Source organism: Engystomops pustulosus, chromosome 7 (genome assembly GCF_040894005.1).
Source record: "Engystomops pustulosus chromosome 7, aEngPut4.maternal, whole genome shotgun sequence".
Taxonomy (NCBI): Eukaryota; Metazoa; Chordata; class Amphibia; order Anura; family Leptodactylidae; genus Engystomops; species Engystomops pustulosus.
This window is the reverse complement of record NC_092417.1, coordinates 155,779,070-155,798,567: the sequence shown is the minus strand read 5'-3', so window position 1 is coordinate 155,798,567 and position 19,498 is coordinate 155,779,070. Positions and strand designations below refer to the sequence as shown.

Below are 19,498 nucleotides of genomic sequence, written 5' to 3'. Positions count from 1 at the left end.
TTCAGCTGGGCACAGTACTGAAAGCAGGAATTACGGGAGAGAGACACGGAACTGTAACATGGTAAGTATGAGGTAAGTATTCCATGGCCCCCTTTAAGTCTTGAGCACATCTCTAATCCTGCATTGTTTACTAAGCCAACTGATTACTGATCAGTAAGGTTGTGAATTTGTGTCTTAAGTGAAGATTACCTGGTTACCAAAAACCTTCTTTATAACTGATTTGCTATACCTATGTTTAGGTGACCAGGTTGTTGGCGCCACAGTCTACTTTGACAACATGTCATCAGAGGATATTGAAAAGCTACTGGCAAACGTAGGGCAACACACCGTGGGCCTCAAACTACACAGAAAAGGGGATCGATCCCCTCAGCCTGGTGTCACCTATTCACATGACGTCTTCAGCCTGAAAAGTCCAGATGTTGTTCTGGTGAGTGATCCCAAAGAGAAAATTGTCTTACATATAAAATTTTATTCATTTTACTATTTGAAATTATTTTGTATGCATATAATGAAGAATAGGGCATATGAAAAAAGTAGAGAGAACGGGATGAGAGTCTGATTCTTCTTTCTTGCTCAATGAGGTTGAATAGGTGCAGAACTATTTGTAGCTACTATCTAGTGTATTAAGCTGTGAGTTTCCAAACCCTGTTGAAGAAGTTTAAAGGGGCTGTACAGTCACATGAAGTTAGCCCTTACCCATGTAGGCTGTTTGGTGGAGATCTAAGTGGTGGGACCCCTATGGATCACGAGAACGGGGGTCAGTTGTACCCCAATGAACAGAGCAGCTGGTCGCACATGCACTATGCTGTTCTATTCATCTCTATGGTGCTGAAGGAGATAACCCAACCCTGCTGCTTATCCTTTTGGAGTACAAAAAGGGTACAACAAAGTACATCCCCACGGATGAGCAGGTTAGCCCTATCCTGTGGATAGGGTCTAACTTGTTGTGACTGGACAACCCTTTTAAGCCAATTCAACAACCTTTTTAAGCACCAGTCCCTTATCTTCCTGAAAGACATACTTTTGCAGCCGTATCACCCTGAGTTTCTATCCATTTACTATGGATGAACTTGATGTGTCCAATTTTACTTGCTATGAACTACAGTTACAGATGAGGACGTAGCTATATGTGCATTCAACAAAATACCCCTGTGTATTTGTCTTTTAGAGTGGAGATGACGAAGAATACAGACGGATTTACACCAAAAAGATTAAGCCACGACTGAAGTCTGAGGATGGTCTAGAACCAGAGACCCAGACAAGGACCATCACCGTTACTAGAAAAGTTACTGCATATACTGTGGATGTGACAGGATCAAAAGACACAAAGGAGATTGATATAAGTAGCCCTGAATACAAAATCAAGATCCCTCGTCATGAAATAACTGAGATTTCAAAAACTAGTGTGGAGACAGAAGAAGGTAAAACCATGATCAGAATTCCTGGTATTGATGTGTCAGGGAAAAGCAGACAGACAAGTGGGGAGTACAGCGTTTCCCTACCAGGAGATACTATGAATGTTCACACCACCACTGTGCGATATCAAGGACAGAGTGGGGCGCAATTTGAATATCCTGAAGGTGAACTTAGTAGGCAAACCTCTGCAGGCATCCATTTGCCGGATATAAGTGTTTCTGGACCAAAGTTCCAGAGTTACGAAAAGAAAATTGATGTGAAAATGTCAAGATTTGGAGCAGAACATGATTTCGGTTTAAGAGACCCTAATTTTAGGGGTGCATCAGAAGACATTGGACTTGAGGTAAAAACGCCAGATTATAATGCCTCAACAGCAGCTGGGAATATCAAAGAAAGTCAGGGCACTGGCTCAGTTACATCTAGAATTGGCTTCCAGACTTCCAGTACAACGATTAAAGGTGCCAAGTTTGATATAAAGTCGCCTGAGGTTAGAATACCTGAAACCGATATAAACATTTCTTCTACACAGTCTGTGGGACCAAAATTAGATGAACAATTCAAGCTCAGTCACTCTAGTCGAGATGGATTAGCAGCTACTGGTGCTCACATGGACATCACTCCAGGATTTGAAGGAAAGGCGATTACTTCAAATGTCAACTTAGCAGGACCGACTGTGGATTTCAAAGGAACTGATATCGAGCTTGAAAACTCTGGGGGTAAAATAAATATACCCTCCTTCAAAGTGCCAAAGTTTGGTTTCTCAGAAACAAGCAAAGAGTTCTCACAACCTGACTTAAGCCTTGATGGTAAAAGTGAGAAATGGGCGGTTAAAGTACCGAAAATTGACATGCCTAAAGTAAGTATAGACACTAAAGGTTCTAGCGGGAGAATGGAGACTGAAGTTTCAGACATTGGACTTCAACGTGATTTAAATTTTGGTGTCAAAGGTCCACAGATTAAAATTGCTACTGAAGTTGGACAGGGACATGTAGAAACTACAGAAGTGGGAGCTGTAGAAGGAAATATCAAAATGCCAAAATTTAATCTGCCTAGATTTGGTGTGCCAGAATCAAAACTAGAAGGTGGGATAAATTTATCTGGCCCACAAGCTGATCTTGTGAGTGGAGGAGCCATCGACCTGAAAGGTCCAAGTGTTGATGTGAAAACTCCATCTCTAGATATAACAAGTCAGGTGGGGAGTGTTGATGGAGGTCATCTAACTAAGCCATCTGTAAGTGTGTCTTTACCAAAAATACCTAAGCCTGATATGGACGTTACTCTGAAAGGCCCTAAAGGAATAGATATATCAAAGCCTAAAGTGAACATTACGGGTCCCACAGTTGAGACCGAGGTTAAAGATATAAGCATTGGTGGGAGGGTTGAAAATGTAAAGTTTGAAGTGCCACCAGTTCAACTTCCAAAAGCTAAAGTTGATCTGAAAGGGCCTACAATAGAAGGAAATTTGGAAGCTCTTACCGGCAGTATTAAAGTACCAAATGTTGACATTGCAGTTCCAAAGGTTGATTTAGGGGCATCAGAAGGTAAAATTAGTATGCCCAAATTTAAAATGCCAAAGTTTGGAATTTCTGATTCAAACTTTGAAAGACCACAAGTTGATGTAAATCTACCCAAAGTAGATGTGAATACCATTGATGCCAAGATGGATGTTGATGGTTCTACCCACTCTGTAAATGTCAGCTTACCAAAAGTGCCTGAGGTTGATCTTGGCTTTAAAGGCCCTAAATTGGATGGAAAGTTAAAATCTCCTACATTTGGCATCAAAAGTACTGAGGCTGATCTTCAGGCTCCAGATTTAAACCTTGGTGGTAAAGTGAAAGGTCCAATATTACAAATGCAAGGTGTAAGTCTGCCAAAAGTGTCCATGTCTGATTTAGACTTGAACGTAAAAGGTCCTACCTTTGAAAAAGATCTGAAAGCCCCTAAAGTTGACATTAAGGTACCAGAGGTAGGCCTTGAGGGGAAAATGAAAGGTCCAAACTTCCAACTGCCTTCACTAAATATGCCTGATAGTGATCTTAGTCTAAAAGGTCCTAAGATATCAGTGCCTAGTGTTGATCTGAATTTGACAGGGTCTAAACTAGGAGGAGGGGTTAAAGGTCCCAATGTTGAAATAAAAGGTCCAAAAATGCCTATGCCGAATGTTGACCTACACTTGCAGGGTCCAAAACTAGAAAGTGATTTGAAAGGTGAAATTAAGTGTCCAGATGTAGAAATTAAGGCTCCAGAAGTTAATTTAGAAGCCCCTGATATTAACATAAAAGATCCAGAAGGAAAGATTAAGATGCCAAAGTTTAAAATGCCCAAGTTTGGTTCCAAAGCTGAAGTGAATTTAAAAGGTCCGGAATTTGACATCAAAGCACCAGAAGTTGAACTAGGCTCTCCAAATGTAGATGTTGACTTAAACCTGAAAAGTCCTAAGGTTAAAGGAGATATAAAAGGCCCAAAAGTACAAGTTAAAGCACCTGAGTTAGACATAGACTTGCCTGATATAGATACTGAAGGGAAAGTTAGAGATTCAAAATTCAAGATTCCTTCAATGAATTTTCCAGATGTGTCCATGGATTTGAAAGGCCCAAATTGGAAAGGAGGAGCTAAAGGTTCTCTTCCTAAGGTTGAAGGAGAAGTAGAGGGTCCAAATGCTGACATAAACATACCAGACATTGATACTGGTTTAAAGATTGAAGGTCCAGAAGGAAAGATCAAAATGCCTAAATTTAAAATGCCAAGCTTTGGTTTTTCAGGACAAAATGTTGAAGGCCCTGAAGGTGATATCAGTCTTCCAAAGGCTGAACTTGATCTGTCTGTGCCAGATGTAGATATCGAAGCACCAGAAATTAAGGTGAAGGGTTCTAAGTTTAAAATGCCCTCAATGAATTTTAATCTGCCAAAAAAATCCAAACATGATGTTGATCTGAATATTAAAGGTCCTAGCATTGAAGGAGATTTAAAAGTCCCTAAGGTGGAGGTAAAGGCACCTGTGGTTGAGCCAGAAGCCCTAGATTTTGACCTTGAGGGTAAAGTAAAAGGTCCAAAATTTAAGATGCCTTCAGTTAATTTTCAAAAAGTTTCTATGCCTGAAGTTGATTTGAACTTGAAAGGCCCAAATTGGAAAGGAGGGGCAGAGGTTTCTTTACCCAAAGCAGAAGGTGATATAAAGGGTCTTGGTGTTGATTTAAAGGGCCCCGAACTTGATGCAGAAATTACAGGCGTTGATATAGAAGGTCCAGAGGGAAAAATAAAAATTCCCAAATTTAAAATGCCAAAATTTGGTATATCAGGACATGGTGTTAAATCTACTGAAATGGATGTTAATATTCCTAAAGCTGATATGGAGGTGTCGGGGCCTGAATTTGACATTGCAGCCCCTGATGCTAAAGTCAAAGGTTCCAAATTTAAAATGCCTTCAATGAATTTTAATCTTCCTAAGATATCTAAACCTGATCTTGGTATCAAAGGTCCCAAGATTGAAGGGGATGTAGACATTAAGGCACCAGAAGTAGATATTGAAGCACCTGACTTTGATGGAAAAGTAAAAGGTCCAAAATTTAAGATGCCTTCAGTAAATATTCCCAAAATGCCAGATTTGCATTTGAAGGGTCCCAAGTTAGAAGGAGATGTTAAATGCCCTGATGTCGACATAGAGGGGCCAAAGATAGACCTAGAAGGCCCTGATGTAGACCTTGATGGAAAAGTAAAAGGTTCAAAATTCAAGATGCCATCCGTAAATCTTCCAAGCATGCCAGATTTTCATTTGAAAGGTCCCAAGTTAGAAGGAGATGTTAAAGGACCTAAAATTGACATAAAGGGGCCAGCGGTAGATCTAGAAGGCCCTGATGTAGACCTTGATGGAAAAGTAAAAGGTCCAAAATTCAAGATGCCATCCGTAAATCTTCCAAGCATGCCAGATTTTCATTTGAAAGGTCCCAAGTTAGAAGGAGATGTAAAAGGACCTAAAGTTGACATAAAGGGGCCAGAGGTAGACCTAGAATGCCCTGATGTAGACCTTGATGGAAAAGTAAAAGGTCCAAAATTGAAGATGCCATCAGTAAATCTTCCAAGCATGCCAGATTTTAATTTGAAAGGTCCCAAGTTAGAAGGAGATGTAAAAGGACCTAAAATTGACATAAAGGGGCCAGACGTAGACCTAGAAGGCCCTGATGTAGACCTTGATGGAAAAGTAAAAGGTCCAAAATTCAAGATGCCATCTGTAAATCTTCCAAGCATGCCAGATTTTCATTTGAAAGGTCCCAAGTTAGAAGGAGATGTAAAAGGACCTAAAATTGACATAAAGGGGCCAGCGGTAGATCTAGAAGGCCCTGATGTAGACCTTGATGGAAAAGTAAAAGGTCCAAAATTCAAGATGCCATCCATAAATCTTCCAAGCATGCCAGATTTTCATTTAAAAGGTCCCAAGTTAGAAGGAGATGTAAAAGGACCTAAAGTTGACATAAAGGGGCCAGAGGTAGACCTAGAATGCCCTGATGTAGACCTTGATGGAAAAGTAAAAGGTCCAAAATTCAAGATGCCATCTGTAAATCTTCCAAGCATGCCAGATTTTCATTTAAAAGGTCCCAAGTTAGAAGGAGATGTAAAAGGACCTAATATTGACATAAAGGGGCCAGAGGTAGACCTAGAAGGCCCTGATGTAGACCTTGATGGAAAAGTAAAAGGTCCAAAATTCAAGATGCCATCCATAAATCTTCCAAGCATGCCAGATTTTCATTTGAAAGGTCCCAAGTTAGAAGGAGATGTAAAAGGACCTAAAGTTGACATAAAGGGGCCAGAGGTAGACCTAGAATGCCCTGATGTAGACCTTGATGGAAAAGTAAAAGGTCCAAAATTCAAGATGCCCTCTGTAAATCTTCCAAGCATGCCAGATTTTCATTTGAAAGGTCCCAAGTTAGAAGGAGATGTAAAAGGACCTAAAATTGACATAAAGGGGCCAGAGGTAGACCTAGAAGGCCCTGATGTAGACCTTGATGGAAAAGTAAAAGGTCCAAAATTGAAGATGCCATCTGTAAATCTTCCAAGCATGCCAGATTTTCATTTGAAAGGTCCCAAGTTAGAAGGAGATGTAAAAGGACCTAAAGTTGACATAAAGGGGCCAGAGGTAGACCTAGAATGCCCTGATGTAGACCTTGATGGAAAAGTAAAAGGTCCAAAATTCAAGATGCCCTCTGTAAATCTTCCAAGCATGCCAGATTTTCATTTGAAAGGACCCAAGTTAGAAGGAGATGTAAAAGGACCTAAAGTTGACATAAAGGGGCCAGAGGTAGACCTAGAAGGCCCTGATGTAGACCTTGATGGAAAAGTAAAAGGTCCAAAATTCAAGATGCCATCTGTAAATCTTCCAAGCATGCCAGATTTTCATTTGAAAGGTCCCAAGTTAGAAGGAGATGTAAAAGGACCTAAAATTGACATAAAGGGGCCAGAGGTAGACCTAGAAGGCCCTGATGTAGACCTTGATGGAAAAGTAAAAGGTCCAAAATTGAAGATGCCATCTGTAAATCTTCCAAGCATGCCAGATTTTCATTTGAAAGGTCCCAAGTTAGAAGGAGATGTAAAAGGACCTAAAGTTGACATAAAGGGGCCAGAGGTAGACCTAGAATGCCCTGATGTAGACCTTGATGGAAAAGTAAAAGGTCCAAAATTCAAGATGCCCTCTGTAAATCTTCCAAGCATGCCAGATTTTCATTTGAAAGGTCCCAAGTTAGAAGGAGATGTAAAAGGACCTAAAGTTGACATAAAAGGTCCAGAGGTAGACCTAGAAGGCCCTGATGTAGACCTTGATGGAAAAATAAAAGGTCCAAAATTCAAGATGCCATCTGTAAATCTTCCAAGCATGCCAGATTTTCATTTGAAAGGCCCCAAGTTAGAAGGAGATGTAAGAGGACCTAAAGTTGACATAAAGGGGCCAGAGGTAGACCTAGAAGGCCCTGATGTAGACCTTGATGGAAAAGTAAAAGGTCCAAAATTCAAGATGCCATCTGTAAATCTTCCAAAAATGCCAGATTTGCATTTGAAAGGTCCCAAGTTAGAAGGAGATGTAAAAGGACCTAAAGTTGACATAAAGGGGCCAGAGGTAGACCTAGAATGCCCTGATGTAGACCTTGATGGAAAAGTAAAAGGTCCAAAATTCAAGATGCCCTCTGTAAATCTTCCAAGCATGCCAGATTTTCATTTGAAAGGTCCCAAGTTAGAAGGAGATGTAAAAGGACCTAAAGTTGACATAAAGGGGCCAGAGGTAGACCTAGAAGGCCCTGATGTAGACCTTGATGGAAAAGTAAAAGGTCCAAAATTCAAGATGCCATCTGTAAATCTTCCAAGCATGCCAGATTTTCATTTGAAAGGACCCAAGTTAGAAGGAGATGTAAAAGGACCTAAAGTTGACATAAAGGGGCCAGAGGTAGACCTAGAAGGCCCTGATGTAGACCTTGATGGAAAAGTAAAAGGTCCAAAATTCAAGATGCCATCTGTAAATCTTCCAAGCATGCCAGATTTTCATTTGAAAGGACCCAAGTTAGAAGGAGATGTAAAAGGACCTAAAGTTGACATAAAGGGGCCAGAGGTAGACCTAGAAGGCCCTGATGTAGACCTTGATGGAAAAGTAAAAGGTCCAAAATTCAAGATGCCATCTGTAAATCTTCCAAGCATGCCAGATTTTCATTTGAAAGGACCCAAGTTAGAAGGAGATGTAAAAGGACCTAAAGTTGACATAAAGGGGCCAGAGGTAGACCTAGAAGGACCGGATGTAGACCTTGATGGAAAAGTAAAAGGTCCAAAATTCAAGATGCCATCCATAAATCTTCCAAAAATGCCAGATTTGCATTTGAAAGGTCCCAAGTTAGAAGGAGATGTTAAATGCCCTGATGTTGATATTGAGGGGCCAAAGGTTGACCTAGAAGGCCCTGATGTAGACCTTAATGTAAAAGGTAAAAGTCCAAAATTCAAGATGCCTTCAGTAAATCTTCCAAAAGTATCGCTTCCTGATGTTGACTTAAAAGGTCCAAACTGGAAAGGAAAAGCTGAATATGAATTACCCAAAGTAGAAGGAGAGCTAAAAAGTCCAGAAATTAATTTAGGAATGGCAGATGTTGATATTGAATCGCCTGAAGGAAAACTAAAAATGCCTAAATTTAAAATGCCTAAGTTTGGCATCTCCGGGGGAAATATTGAAGGGGATGCTAATCTTCCAAAAGCTGACATTGAAGTATCTGGACCAGATATAGAGATGGATGCTGATGGTAAAGTTAAAGGCCCAAAATTTAAGATGCCGTCAATGAATATTAATGTACCAGACATAGATCTTAAAGGTCCTAAAATGAAGGTGCCTTCATTGGATATGAATATGCCAAAGATTTCTATGCCAGATATTGATCTTAATTTGAAAGGACCCAAATTGAAAGCAGGAGCTGATATTGAAGGTGGGACTGCTGATATTAAACTCCCTAAACTGGAGGGAGATTTGGAAGGTGCCGGTTTGGACCTTGAAGTACCCAGTGGTAATCTAGAAACATCTGATGGTAAATTGAAAATGCCAAAATTCAAAATGCCAAAGTTTGGATTTTCAGGTCCCTCTGCAGAGATGTCTGGTGTAGATGTTGGTATGTCTGGACCTAAACTTGATATAAAAACACCAGAGTTAGGGGTTGAAATTCCAGAAGGAAAAGTTAAAAGTCCCAAAATTAAAATTCCTGATGTGGATCTCAGTGTGAAAGGACCTAACTTAAAAGGAGGGGTAGATGCTAAGCTTCAAGCAGATATTAAAAATCCAAATATTGATATTAAAGGACCAGAGCTGAACATGCCAAGCCCATCATTATCTGTTGAACTACCAGAGGGTAAAGTTAAAGGATCTAAATTTAAGTTACCGTCTTGGGGATTTTCAAAACCAAGTGTATCCATGCCTGATGTAGACCTAAGTCTGAAAGGGCCAAAGGTTAAAGGTGACCTAGATGTAACAGCAAAGGGAGGAAGTCTCAAAGGACCAGAATTAGGAGTTGGTGTGCCTGATATAGACATTGATTTACCAGAGGCTAAAGTAAAGAAATCTAAATTCAGGCTCCCAAAATTTAATTTTTCAGGTAGTAAGTCAGCCAGTGTTGACATCAAGGTTCCAAAAACTGACATTGATATTAGTGGACCTGATATGGAAGTTCCTAACTTAACAGCAAAAGGTAAATCACCAAAATTTAAAATGCCATCATTAAACATAACAAGCCCTAAAGTGTCTGTACCAGATGTAGAACTTAATGTGAAAGGACCTCAATTAGAAGGAGATTTTAAAGGGCCCAAAGTTGACATCAATAGCCCTAAAATAGAGGCACCAGAAGTAGAAATTGACGGGAAAGTCAAGGGTCCTAAGTTCAAGTTGCCTTCCATGCACGCTCCCAATATCTCTATGCCTGATGTTGACCTCAGTCTGAAAGCTCCTAACTTTGAAGGTGGCTTGAAAGGTCCCAATGTTGACATAAAAGGTCCTGAGTGTGATGTACAGGGTCCAGATTTTGAATTAGAGGCACCAGACGTCAATCTTAAAGGCCCTGAGGGAAAATTCAAAATGCCCAAATTTAAAATGCCCAAATTTGGAATGTCAGGGAAAGGTGATGGACTAGATATCGATGCCAGCTTACCTAAAGGAGAAATTGATATATCATGTCCTAATGTTGATATTAAGGCACCTGAGGTTGATATTGAAGGCCCAGAAGGAAAGTTGAAAGGTCCCAACTTTAAGTTGCCATCAATGGATATGCATTTACCTAAAGTATCCATGCCAGATATTGATTTCAATTTGAAAGGTCCAAAATTAGAGGGAGGTGTGAAAGGTCCCAAAGTTGATATCAAAGGCCCAGAAGCTGATCTTGATCTTGATGTTGATGGAAAAGTCAAAGGCCCCAAGTTCAAGTTGCCTACAATGCATATGCCAAATATCTCTATGCCTGATGTTGACCTCAATCTGAAAGGTCCTAACGTTGATGGTGGCTTGAAAGGTCCCAATGTTGACATAAAAGGTCCTGAGTGTGACGTTCAGGGTCCAGATTTTGAATTAGAGGCACCAGACGTCAATCTTAAAGGCCCTGAGGGAAAATTCAAAATGCCCAAATTTAAAATGCCCAAATTTGGTATGTCAGGGAAAGGTGATGGACTAGATATCGATGCCAGCTTACCTAAAGGAGAAATTGATATATCATGTCCTAATGTTGATATTAAGGCACCTGAGGTTGATATTGAAGGCCCAGAAGGAAAGTTAAAAGGCCCTAACTTTAAGTTGCCATCAATGGATATGCATTTACCTAAAGTATCTATGCCAGATATTGATTTCAATTTGAAAGGTCCAAAATTAGAGGGAGGTGTGAAAGGTCCCAAAGTTGATATCAAAGGCCCAGAAGCTGATCTTGATCTTGATGTTGATGGAAAAGTCAAAGGCCCCAAGTTCAAGTTGCCTACAATGCATGTGCCAAAAATCTCAATGCCTGATGTTGACCTTAATCTGAAAGGTCCTAGCGTTGAAGGTGGCTTGAAAGGTCCCAATGTTGACATAAAAGGTCCTGAGTGTGACGTTCAGGGTCCAGATTTTGAATTAGAGGCACCAGACGTCAATCTTAAAGGCCCTGAGGGAAAATTCAAAATGCCCAAATTTAAAATGCCCAAATTTGGAATGTCAGGGAAAGGTGATGGACTAGATATCGATGCCAGCTTACCTAAAGGAGAAATTGATATATCATGTCCTAATGTCGATATGAAGGCACCTGAGGTTGATATTGAAGGCCCAGAAGGAAAGTTGAAAGGTCCCAACTTTAAGTTGCCATCAATGGATATGCATTTACCTAAAGTATCTATGCCAGATATTGATTTCAATTTGAAAGGTCCAAAATTAGAGGGAGGTGTGAAAGGTCCCAAAGTTGATATCAAAGGCCCAGAAGCTGATCTTGATCTTGATCTTGATGGAAAAGTCAAAGGCCCCAAGTTCAAGTTGCCTACAATGCATGTGCCAAAGATCTCTATGCCTGATGTTGACCTCAATCTGAAAGGTCCTAACGTTGAAGGTGGCTTGAAAGGTCCCAATGTTGACATAAAAGGTCCTGAGTGTGACGTTCAGGGTCCAGATTTTGAATTAGAGGCACCAGACGTCAATCTAAAAGGCCCTGAGGGAAAATTCAAAATGCCCAAATTTAAAATGCCCAAATTTGGAATGTCAGGGAAAGGTGATGGACTAGATATCGATGCCAGCTTACCTAAAGGAGAAATTGATATATCATGTCCTAATGTCGATATGAAGGCACCTGAGGTTGATATTGAAGGCCCAGAAGGAAAGTTGAAAGGTCCCAACTTTAAGTTGCCATCAATGGATATGCATTTACCTAAAGTATCTATGCCAGATATTGATTTCAATTTGAAAGGTCCAAAATTAGAGGGAGGTGTGAAAGGTCCCAAAGTTGATATCAAAGGCCCAGAAGCTGATCTTGATCTTGATGGAAAAGTCAAAGGCCCCAAGTTCAAGTTGCCTACAATGCATGTGCCAAAGATCTCTATGCCTGATGTTGACCTCAATCTGAAAGGTCCTAACGTTGAAGGTGGCTTGAAAGGTCCCAATGTTGATATAAAAGGTCCTGAGTGTGATGTACAGGGTCCAGATTTTGAACTAGAGGCACCAGATGTCAATCTAAAAGGCCCTGAGGGAAAATTCAAAATGCCCAAATTTAAAATGCCCAAATTTGGTATGTCAGGGAAAGGTGATGGACTAGATATCGATGCCAGCTTACCTAAAGGAGAAATTGATATATCATGTCCTAATGTTGATATTAAGGCACCTGATGTTGCTATTGAAGGCCCAGAAGGAAAGTTAAAAGGCCCTAACTTTAAGTTGCCATCAATGGATATGCATTTACCTAAAGTATCCATGCCAGATATTGATTTCAATTTGAAAGGTCCAAAATTAGAGGGAGGTGTGAAAGGTCCCAAAGTTGATATCAAAGGCCCAGAAGCTGATCTTGATCTTGATGTTGATGGAAAAGTCAAAGGCCCCAAGTTCAAGTTGCCTACAATGCATGTGCCAAAAATCTCAATGCCTGATGTTGACCTCAATCTGAAAGGTCCTAACGTTGAAGGTGGCTTGAAAGGTCCCAATGTTGACATAAAAGGTCCTGAGTGTGACGTTCAGGGTCCAGATTTTGAATTAGAGGCACCAGACGTCAATCTTAAAGGCCCTGAGGGAAAATTCAAAATGCCCAAATTTAAAATGCCCAAATTTGGTATGTCAGGGAAAGGTGATGGACTAGATATCGATGCCAGCTTACCTAAAGGAGAAATTGATATATCATGTCCTAATGTCGATATGAAGGCACCTGAGGTTGATATTGAAGGCCCAGAAGGAAAGTTGAAAGGTCCCAACTTTAAGTTGCCATCAATGGATATGCATTTACCTAAAGTATCTATGCCAGATATTGATTTCAATTTGAAAAGTCCAAAAGTAGAGGGAGGTGTGAAAGGTCCCAAAGTTGATATCAAAGGCCCAGAAGCTGATCTTGATGTTGATGGAAAAGTCAAAGGCCCCAAGTTCAAGTTGCCTACAATGCATGTGCCAAAAATCTCTATGCCTGATGTTGACCTCAATCTGAAAGGTCCTAACGTTGAAGGTGGCTTGAAAGGTCCCAATGTTGATATAAAAGGTCCTGAGTGTGATGTACAGGGTCCAGATTTTGAACTAGAGGCACCAGATGTCAATCTAAAAGGCCCTGAGGGAAAATTCAAAATGCCCAAATTTAAAATGCCCAAATTTGGTATGTCAGGGAAAGGTGATGGACTAGATATCGATGCCAGCTTACCTAAAGGAGAAATTGATATATCATGTCCTAATGTTGATATTAAGGCACCTGAGGTTGATATTAAAGGCCCAGAAGGAAAGTTAAAAGGCCCTAACTTTAAGTTGCCATCAATGGATATGCATTTACCTAAAGTATCTATGCCAGATATTGATTTCAATTTGAAAGGTCCAAAATTAGAGGGAGGTGTGAAAAGTCCCAAAGTTGATATCAAAGGCCCAGAAGCTGATCTTGATCTTGATGTTGATGGAAAAGTCAAAGGCCCCAAGTTCAAGTTGCCTACAATGCATGTGCCAAAAATCTCAATGCCTGATGTTGACCTCAATCTGAAAGGTCCTAACGTTGAAGGTGGCTTGAAAGGTCCCAATGTTGACATAAAAGGTCCTGAGTGTGATGTACAGGGTCCAGATTTTGAACTAGAGGCACCAGATGTCAATCTAAAAGGCCCTGAGGGAAAATTCAAAATGCCCAAATTTAAAATGCCCAAATTTGGAATGTCAGGGAAAGGTGATGGACTAGATATCGATGCCAGCTTACCTAAAGGAGAAATTGATATATCATGTCCTAATGTCGATATGAAGGCACCTGAGGTTGATATTGAAGGCCCAGAAGGAAAGTTGAAAGGTCCCAACTTTAAGTTGCCATCAATGGATATGCATTTACCTAAAGTATCTATGCCAGATATTGATTTCAATTTCAAAGGTCCAAAAGTAGAGGGAGGTGTGAAAGGTCCCAAAGTTGATATCAAAGGCCCAGAAGCTGATCTTGATCTTGATGGAAAAGTCAAAGGCCCCAAGTTCAAGTTGCCTACAATGCATGTGCCAAAGATCTCTATGCCTGATGTTGACCTCAATCTGAAAGGTCCTAACGTTGAAGGTGGCTTGAAAGGTCCCAATGTTGATATAGAAGGTCCTGAGTGTGATGTACAGGGTCCAGATTTTGAACTAGAGGCACCAGATGTCAATCTAAAAGGCCCTGAGGGAAAATTCAAAATGCCCAAATTTAAAATGCCCAAATTTGGTATGTCAGGGAAAGGTGATGGACTAGATATCGATGCCAGCTTACCTAAAGGAGAAATTGATATATCATGTCCTAATGTTGATATTAAGGCACCTGAGGTTGATATTGAAGGCCCAGAAGGAAAGTTAAAAGGCCCTAACTTTAAGTTGCCATCAATGGATATGCATTTACCTAAAGTATCTATGCCAGATATTGATTTCAATTTGAAAGGTCCAAAATTAGAGGGAGGTGTGAAAGGTCCCAAAGTTGATATCAAAGGCCCAGAAGCTGATCTTGATCTTGATGTTGATGGAAAAGTCAAAGGCCCCAAGTTCAAGTTGCCTACAATGCATGTGCCAAAGATCTCTATGCCTGATGTTGACCTCAATCTGAAAGGTCCTAACGTTGAAGGTGGCTTGAAAGGTCCCAATGTTGACATAAAAGGTCCTGAGTGTGACGTTCAGGGTCCAGATTTTGAATTAGAGGCACCAGACCTCAATCTTAAAGGCCCTGAGGGAAAATTCAAAATGCCCAAATTTAAAATGCCCAAATTTGGAATGTCAGGGAAAGGTGATGGACTAGATATCGATGCCAGCTTACCTAAAGGAAAAATTGATATATCATGTCCTAATGTCGATATGAAGGCACCTGAGGTTGATATTGAAGGCCCAGAAGGAAAGTTGAAAGGTCCCAACTTTAAGTTGCCATCAATGGATATGCATTTACCTAAAGTATCTATGCCAGATATTGATTTCAATTTCAAAGGTCCAAAAGTAGAGGGAGGTGTGAAAGGTCCCAAAGTTGATATCAAAGGCCCAGAAGCTGATCTTGATCTTGATGTTGATGGAAAAGTCAAAGGTCCCAAGTTCAAGCTGCCTACAATGCATGTGCCAAAGATCTCTATGCCTGATGTTGACCTCAATCTGAAAGGTCCTAACGTTGAAGGTGGCTTGAAAGGTCCCAATGTTGACATAAAAGGTCCTGAGTGTGATGTACAGGGTCCAGATTTTGAACTAGAGGCACCAGATGTCAATCTAAAAGGCCCTGAGGGAAAATTCAAAATGCCCAAATTTAAAATGCCCACATTTGGAATGTCAGGGAAAGGTGATGGACTGGATATCGATGCCAGCTTACCTAAAGGAGAAATTGATATATCATGTCCTAATGTTGATATTAAGGCACCTGAGGTGGATATTGAGGGCCCAGAAGGAAAGCTAAAAGGTCCAAATTTTAAGCTGCCTTCAATGGACATCCATTTACCAAAAGTTTCCATGCCAGATTTAGACTTAAATCTCAAGGGTCCTAAAGTAGATGGAGGCGCGAATGTTGGCATTAAAACTCCAGAATTAGATGTTGATGGAAAAGTTAAAGGTTCCAAATTTAAGATGCCATCGCTGAACCTACCAGATGTATCTTTACCAGAAGTAAGTTTGAAAGGACCCAAATTTAAAGGTGATATGGATCTTTCTGGTCCAACACTAGAAGGAGATATAAATGTGAAATCTCCAAATCTGAAGGGAGATCTTGATGTCACTGGACCAAAACTAGAAGGTGATCTAAAAATCCCAGCAGTTGATGTAGATGTTGACATCCCTGAGGGTAGTTTGAAATTGCCAAAAGTTAAGAAACCAAAGTTTGGTTTTGGCATAAAGTCACCTAAAGCAGAAGTCAAAGCTTCTTCAGTAGATGTTAATGTTCCTGAGGTAGATTTTGATGCAGAAATACCTGAAGTAAGTGTCAGCGGTAAGGGGAAAAAGGGGAAATTTAAAATGCCAAAAATTCACATGAGTGGTCCAAAAGTAAAAGGTAAAAAGGCTGGTTTCGATGTAAATGCACCTGACATGGATAATGACATAAATCTTAATGCGCCTGACGTTGATTTAAATGTTTCAGGTGGAGATGCAGGAATAAAAACAGATATTGGCTTAAAAGCACCTAAAACGCGGAAACCATTGTTTGGGAAAATTCATTTTCCTGATGTGGAGTTTGATATAAAGTCCCCAAAATTAAAAGGAGATGCTTCTCTTCAAAGCCCTAAAGCTGACATCAAGACTCCAGACTTAGAAATTGGTGGTGGAGTAAAGGTTCCAGATGTTGACTTGACAACATCAGCAGGTAGCATTGAAGGTCCTGATATAAAGATGAAAAAGACGAAATTTAAACTTCCAGGTTTTAGTATGTCAGGCCCCAAGGTAGAAGTGCCAGAGGCAGATCTGTCTCTTTCTAAAGGTAATATTGACTTGTCTGGGCCAAAAATTGATATAGGCACCTCTGGTACAATGAGTATTAAAAATGACTTGCCCAATCTTTCCATTGACACATCTGCACCCCAAATTTCTGTTCCAGATATTGATGTGAATTTGCAAGGACCAAAATTTAAGGCTGAAAAAGTAGGCTCGATAAATGTTGATCTCAATTCTCCCAACTTAGGCATTTCTGGGTCAACTGGCAAAATTAGTTTGCCAGAAGTTGGTATTACTGGTTCCTCTACTGGTAGATCTGAAATAAATTTTGACACAAAATTAAAAACACCAAATCTGGATGGCAGTATTGAAGGGCCTTCTATTAAAACACCTGCAGTTGACATCACTTTGCCTAAAGTGACTGGGCCAGAAATTGACACAAGTTTTAAAGGACCAAAGATTGAAGGAGATTTTGGAAGTTCCTCTGGAATTGACTTGCCGGGTATCAATGTGAAGGGTGCTAGCTCTCGGGTAGAACTGTCTGGTCCACAAGTGAAGTTACCCAAAGGGGAATTTTCTCTATCTAGACCAGAAGCTGAGATTTCTGGTTCAACTGGAGTCTCAGGCTTAAATCTAAAAGGACCTTTGTTGAATGTTAGTGGGCAAGATATTAATTTGAAGGGAGACTTGTCAGGTGGAGCAGGATACTTACAAGGCCCAAGTGGTCTAAGAATACAAGGAACAAAAGTAGAAGGGGATTTGACTGGTCCTAAAGTTGAAGGAGGGTGGAATGTGAAGCCCATAGATCTGAATCTAGAAGGTTCTTCTGGTAAAATTACCTTTCCCAGACTTTTGATGCCAAAATTTACAACTTCTGAGCCTGAACCCTCAGGAAGAGAGGTAGGAGTTGATGTAGACTTTCCTTCAGCAAATGTGCAGCTTGCAAAGCCTGGACAAGCAGATGTGGATCTAGAAAGCGACATCAAAATTAAAAAGTCTAAAATAAAAATGCCCAAATTGAATTTTAAATCCAAAGGAAAAGTTGATGCTAATCTCCCGGATGTCTCAGTGTCTGGGGCAAAGGGTGAACTTCAGAGTTCGAAAGCCAGTTTAGGGTCCGTTGAGGGAGGAGTAGGATCTGCCACTCTTGAGGTAGATAAGCCTGCCAAGTATGAGTTTTCCTTGTTTACTAGCAAAAAGACAAGACACAGGTCTTCCTCTTTAAGTGAAGAGAAGGATGAATCGACTCACTCTTCACCGAGCGGCACATTAGATGCAGGCGCTTCATTGTCTGCAGAGGGGGGTAAAAAGAAGGGAAAACATTCTAAGATCAAATTTGGCACATTTGGTGGCTTAGGATCCAAATCAAAAGGTTCTTATGAGGTGACATTAAGTGATGATGAAAACGTCCAAGGAAGTGGAGCTTCTCTCTCTTCCCGTAAGTCCAGAGTGTCTTCATCTTCGAGCAACGATAGTGCCACAAAAGCAGGTGTCCGCCTTCCCAAAGTGGAACTTACTGTTGCTAAAAAGAAAGAATGAAACTCTCTCAACCTAGCATGTACATAAATATATATATCTGTGTGTTTGTACATACATTTTGCAGCCTTTATATAATGATAATTCTTTAAGTGATCAGTAGATTCAGTAGATTTTGTCTAATAAATTCCATACAGACATTAAGCCTTTCCCTTCCTAACTAATTTTACATGGAAACATGACCCGGCAGTGAATGGTTTAATGGATTTTTTTGGAGTATAAGAATTTGTACATGGAAATATATTTTTTCCATATTATTTTTTTAACTTGCTTTTACAGTCTATGTTTTCTTTTGTGGGGCTTTACAGATAGATGCAAACAGATTTATTAAGAAAGGAAAAAAAAAAAAAACACTGTAAATTTGCATTGAACCAGATGGACGACTAAAATTCGGGGATATCTTGACAATAAAGTAGCCCATAAGAATTTTTTTTATTTTCAAAATGATGGATTTCACAGAGATTTTGTAGTATTAAAAATGACACAAAACGAATAAATATTCATAAATAAGCAATTTTTTAGAAACATTATTTAAAGATGACATTGATCTTCTGCGTCGGGTCATCCCTGTCTTTAGTAGCCAATGGTTCAATGCTTTTTTTTTTTTTTCTCCATCTGTACTATAAGAATTTTTTCTTTTATTGTCATACCTAAACTGCCGCTTGTATTTTGTTGGACATAAACAAAGATTTGCTTTTATTTCTAGCAAATATATGATTTCAAGTAAACAGTTTAACTTCAGAAATCTGTAAGCACTTCATTAAGAAATGTGTTACGGTGGATTGTTCAAGTCAAAATAAAGCTTCTAACCTTTATAAAAATAATCTGCTTCCTCGCTTTGTTGTGTCATTTTTTTGATCTACACACATCTACACATTGGAGGAGGTATACATGTATTATATCATTTTCATATCATATGAGGGGTGTGGCTTAGCAGAAAGGGGAAGGGCCTAAAGAGGATCATTTACCACCTCACACGTAATTAACATATCATTCTGTAGGGGCTGCTAATGGCACTTAGAATCTTCTTTCTAGCCACCATGGTTGCTGAGATATCAGTCCCAGTATCTGTGTATTATAATCCTCTTCACTGACATAGAGTAGGTGCTGGAGCAGAGGAGGGGGCAACTGTTAAGGTGATCATCTGTCCATTCAGGAGACAGTGTCAGAGCCAAGGGCACAGTGTGATCTCTCTATGGTCATCTAGAAGCTTTGGTCACACGTTGCATTTACATTCCATTAACATTTACAGAGCGTTTACACAAAATCAATGTCAAAGCAAAGTAAACACAATGTTGATATATTATAAATGCAACACGTGAGCACAGCCAGAAAAAAATAGAGGAAAGTGTACAGCAAGTAGTATGATCTCTCTGCCTTTGTTCACACATTGGGCTTACATTGCATTAACACTGTGTTTATTTTGTGTTAACATTTTGTTAGCATTGTATTTACTTAAAGTTTACATACACTTTGTTAATGGCATTTAAACAAAACTTGTGAACACTAGATGAGAATAGA

At 39.9% G+C, this 19,498-nt stretch overlaps 1 protein-coding gene across 10 annotated transcripts in view; it reads left to right on the top strand.

The window, feature by feature from the left end:
• Window positions 1-18,801, top strand: part of AHNAK (AHNAK nucleoprotein) — a 42,871-nt gene extending 24,070 nt beyond the window's left edge. Inside the window, exons 4-8 of one of the 10 annotated variants that reach the window (XM_072118464.1) lie at window positions 240-427; window positions 1,169-5,419; window positions 5,582-12,248; window positions 12,783-13,315; window positions 13,850-18,801. In XM_072118464.1, the coding sequence (XP_071974565.1) occupies window positions 240-427; window positions 1,169-5,419; window positions 5,582-12,248; window positions 12,783-13,315; window positions 13,850-17,980 (15,770 nt within the window). In that variant the 3' untranslated portion in view covers window positions 17,981-18,801. Of the gene's footprint in view, window positions 1-239; window positions 428-1,168; window positions 12,249-12,782; window positions 13,316-13,849 lie in introns of all 10 variants that reach the window. The other 9 variants (XM_072118465.1, XM_072118462.1, XM_072118467.1 and 6 more) reach the window with 9 other exon arrangements.
• Window positions 18,802-19,498: the final 697 nt, after the last annotated feature.